We start from the raw sequence: 3,473 nt of genomic DNA, 5'->3' as shown, positions 1-3,473 counted from the left end.
CGTCTCGTCCTCGCTCCCCGTAGTGTTTGTCTCTTACTAGCCTCCCTTATGACTTCCGCCTTCTTCTTCTCTTGTTGTTGCTCTCTTTTTTTTCATACCCCCCTCCTCCTCTCCCCTCTCTCCCGCTTTTACTGTGCGGTGTGTTGCACTTATCCGTCCTTTTTACTTCCTGCTCTTGGTGGTCCGCCAGACTCTCCCCCCCTCCTCCTCCTCCTTCTCCTCCTCCTCCTCCTTCTTCTTCTTCTTCTTCTTCTTCTTCTTCCCCAGAATGGAGGTCAGTGAGAGAAAGAGGGGGGGGGGGGTGAGAACAGAAGCGACATGGGAGGGGAATGGAGGAGGATAATCCTATCCGCCCCTTCCTCATCCCATGACCTTATCCTCTCTATAACCCCTCGTTTGTCCCCTCTTTCCTTGGGAGAGGGGCAGGGGCAGCTCGTGAGTCTAAAAAGTGGGCGTGCACAATTAAGCTATCTTAGGATGAAGATAATCAAGAGCAGAGTAAATGGGATGGTGTATAATTTTAGGATCTTTGGGTTGGTGAAGGAAGACCTTTGTGCTTTTATTTTCATTCTTTTTACTTGTGGCTTTGACTTCTAGAACTAAATCTGTTTGTTAGCTAAACGTCACAAGTAATACCTTTCACCACTCCACTACAAAACCGTTCAAAAGCACAACTCATAGGACCCTCAGGTTCACGGTCACAGAGTCATTTAAAATAGCGACAAGACAATGAACCAATCACAATTCACTTGAGCACTCCGCTGGATTGCTCCGGGGCCCACATAATTTTGGCACAGTCTATGGCGTTTATTTTTAGATTGCCTACTGTGGGCTATGTTTCGGCGCTATTCGGCTGGAGCACCTTTGAGATGTGCCGTCTTATTAATATTAATGAAGGAAGATCAATTATGGAAAACAACAGCAGCTGCAAGGCAAACAATACAGTACAGATCGACGACATTGCGAGAGATCTCCTCAAGGGCGGATTGAGAACAATTCAATGCATATATGATTTTTAAAACAAAAAATAAAGTGAAGAATGATTAGGCCCTATGCAAATATCATAACCATATTGTGTTTCTCACCTTTCATCAGGGTACAAAGGCCACGAACAATTTAATACGCTTTCCACCTTTCCCTATCTTGAACAAGCTTCTTGATGTTATTCCATGAATGTTTTCTTACTGTGACTCATATCTTCTCCAGGCTCCAATCCACGTGGTCTTCCCTTTTGATCTTTTACCCTGAGGATTCCAATCCAATACTTTCCTTGTTATGCATTTGCCTGGCATGTCCAATCCATCGATCGTCATACGCCTTTTAAATCTCTGACGGGGCTCTTTTTGTTCTCTTTAAATTCTCGTTGGCATTATTTGAGTTGAAAATCCTCAGCTTTGTTCGATTATGCAGATAAATACTGTGCATAAATTATTTACGTCATATCTCTACAAACTGAACGCATCCTCATTATAGGCGTACATGTAATATATAGGCCTAGTACAAGGAGCTTAGAACTTTCTTTTAATCTCCTTGGCCTAGTCCTAATTTTTTTAAGCTCCAATTGGCCTAGCTCTAAACTTTATCTACATTTTTTGCAAGAGCTAAATAGACTACTATAATAAAAGTCCCATTTCCTCTCTACCTCAGCAGGTGGCTACGTGCGTATACGTAATATATATATATATATATATATATATATATATATATATATATATATATATATATATATATATATATATATATATATATATATATATATATATATTTAGAGAGAGAGAGAGAGAGAGAGGGGGGGGGGAGGGAGAGGGCCGGGGGAGGGTTAAACGGGAAGCCTTTGTGTGTGTGCGTGTCATGGACGCGAAGTAGCTTCGTTTGCTGTTATCGGTACACTGTGAGTCGTACTGCTTGAGAACAAACCTTCAACACATCGTTATGTGTAAGTCACACAATTCTACACTTTATAGAATTCTCTGGTGTAGGCCCTAATAAGTGTCAGCCTGTTACTGTTTCAGTTAGTCGATATAGAGTTTTGTTTCGGCATCTTGCGTAGCTACCGTGCTTTATTTTACATTAACGGAAGTAGAATGAAGGCGGCGCGCCAAATTTAGGAATGAAAGGAAAGGAAAATAAAAAGAGGGAGGGCACACAGTGTGATTGTGTGATTGATTATAACTGATTGTCTGCTAGCTAACTGGTCATTTGTTCTTTCTGTTGGATATAGATCTAGATCTATTCTCTATTTGTGAAGTAGGGAATACATCACAAAATTAGAGATGAAAGCGCTGAAACTAGCTCACAAGGAGGGCCATACGGAGGTTTGTTATGATTCGTCAGGAAGGTGAGTTAGGCAAGAACTAGATATCTAGATATATCTAGATCTAGATCTAGATCTAGATCTAGATTAGATTCTAGATCTCTAGAGATGTTAGAAATACAAGTTGACTCTATTCTGTGTCAAATACTTCAGAGCTTTTTCTGTAGATCTAGAATCTAGATCTAGATCTAGTTCCCACCCCACAATTGTTATTCGCCGGTTTTGGCCCCAAGAGTTAGGAGGGGGGGGTTTCAGGGGGGGGTTTCGGGGGGGGGGGAAGATTGAAGAATACCGGACCAGTCCACTCGTACATTATTGCCTTCCTAATAAATCAAATGCAGTGGCAGTGGCTACGTTCACGGTACGTAGCCTGTAGTCCTGTAGCTAGATATCTAGATCTAGATCTAGATTCTAGATCTATGTACACGTTTTATTTTTGGTAGTTCCCACCTCATATTTGTTATTCGCCGGTTTTGGCCTTAAGAGTAGGGGGGCTTCGGGTAAAAATATGATGGGGGGTTTCATGCCCCCCTGAATTTTACCATAATTTATGTTTTGCAGTTGTTAGTAGGTTTGAATATCTTAGCGTCTTAGCTCGCCGCGCATCAAACGTATAGATCTTGATGTAGGTCAGGTTCAAATAAAAGGCAAGGGGGGTGGGAACTACCGAAAAGCACCTAAATCTAGATCTGATCTAGATCTAGATCTATTTAATATTTTGGATGCACCCTTATGTTAGCGCATGACGGCCCGTGATATATACGAGTGTAAACAAATGTTCCAGCGCTCTTGAGTTGAAAGTGTGCAAATTTGTCAGCGCTTTTTCGGTAGTTCCCACCCTGCAATTGTTATTCGCGGGTTTTGGCCCCAAGAGTTGGGGGGTTTCAGGGGGCTTGCCCCCCCCTGACCTAATAAAAATAAGGTGGGGGTTTCAGGGGGGCATGCCCCCCCTGAATTTTACCATAATTTGATGTTTTGCAGTTGTTAGAGAGGTATGATAATGATCTTAGCTCGCCGCACATCAAACATATAGATCCCGATGTAGATCTAGATATAGACTCAAATAAGGGGGGTGGGAACTACCGAAAAAGCACCAATTTGTCTGCGGGCAGTATGTGTGTGTGTGTGTGTGTGTGTGAGAGAGAGAGAGAATGGGGGG

The 3,473-nt window shown here is 42.4% G+C and overlaps 1 protein-coding gene across 6 annotated transcripts in view; it reads left to right on the top strand.

Annotated features, from left to right (window-relative positions):
• LOC101856343 (WD repeat and HMG-box DNA-binding protein 1) overlaps nucleotides 1-3,473 on the top strand; it is a 37,171-nt gene that overhangs the window by 581 nt on the left and 33,117 nt on the right. For 2 of the 6 annotated variants that reach the window (XM_005097839.3, XM_005097840.3), the window contains exon 2: nucleotides 2,222-2,338. The exons of 2 other annotated variants lie outside the window; for them this stretch is intronic. In XM_005097839.3, coding sequence (XP_005097896.1) covers nucleotides 2,274-2,338 — 65 coding nt within the window. In that variant the 5' untranslated portion in view covers nucleotides 2,222-2,273. The remainder of the gene's footprint in view (nucleotides 1-2,221; nucleotides 2,339-3,473) is intronic. 2 more of the 6 variants (XM_005097835.3, XM_005097836.3) reach the window with 1 other exon arrangement.

The sequence above is a fragment of the Aplysia californica genome, unplaced genomic scaffold (assembly GCF_000002075.1).
Source record: "Aplysia californica isolate F4 #8 unplaced genomic scaffold, AplCal3.0 scaffold00165, whole genome shotgun sequence".
Lineage (NCBI taxonomy): Eukaryota > Metazoa > Mollusca > Gastropoda > Aplysiida > Aplysiidae > Aplysia > Aplysia californica.
Note: the sequence above shows the minus strand (reverse complement) of the source record. Positions and strands in the feature narration are given on the sequence as shown.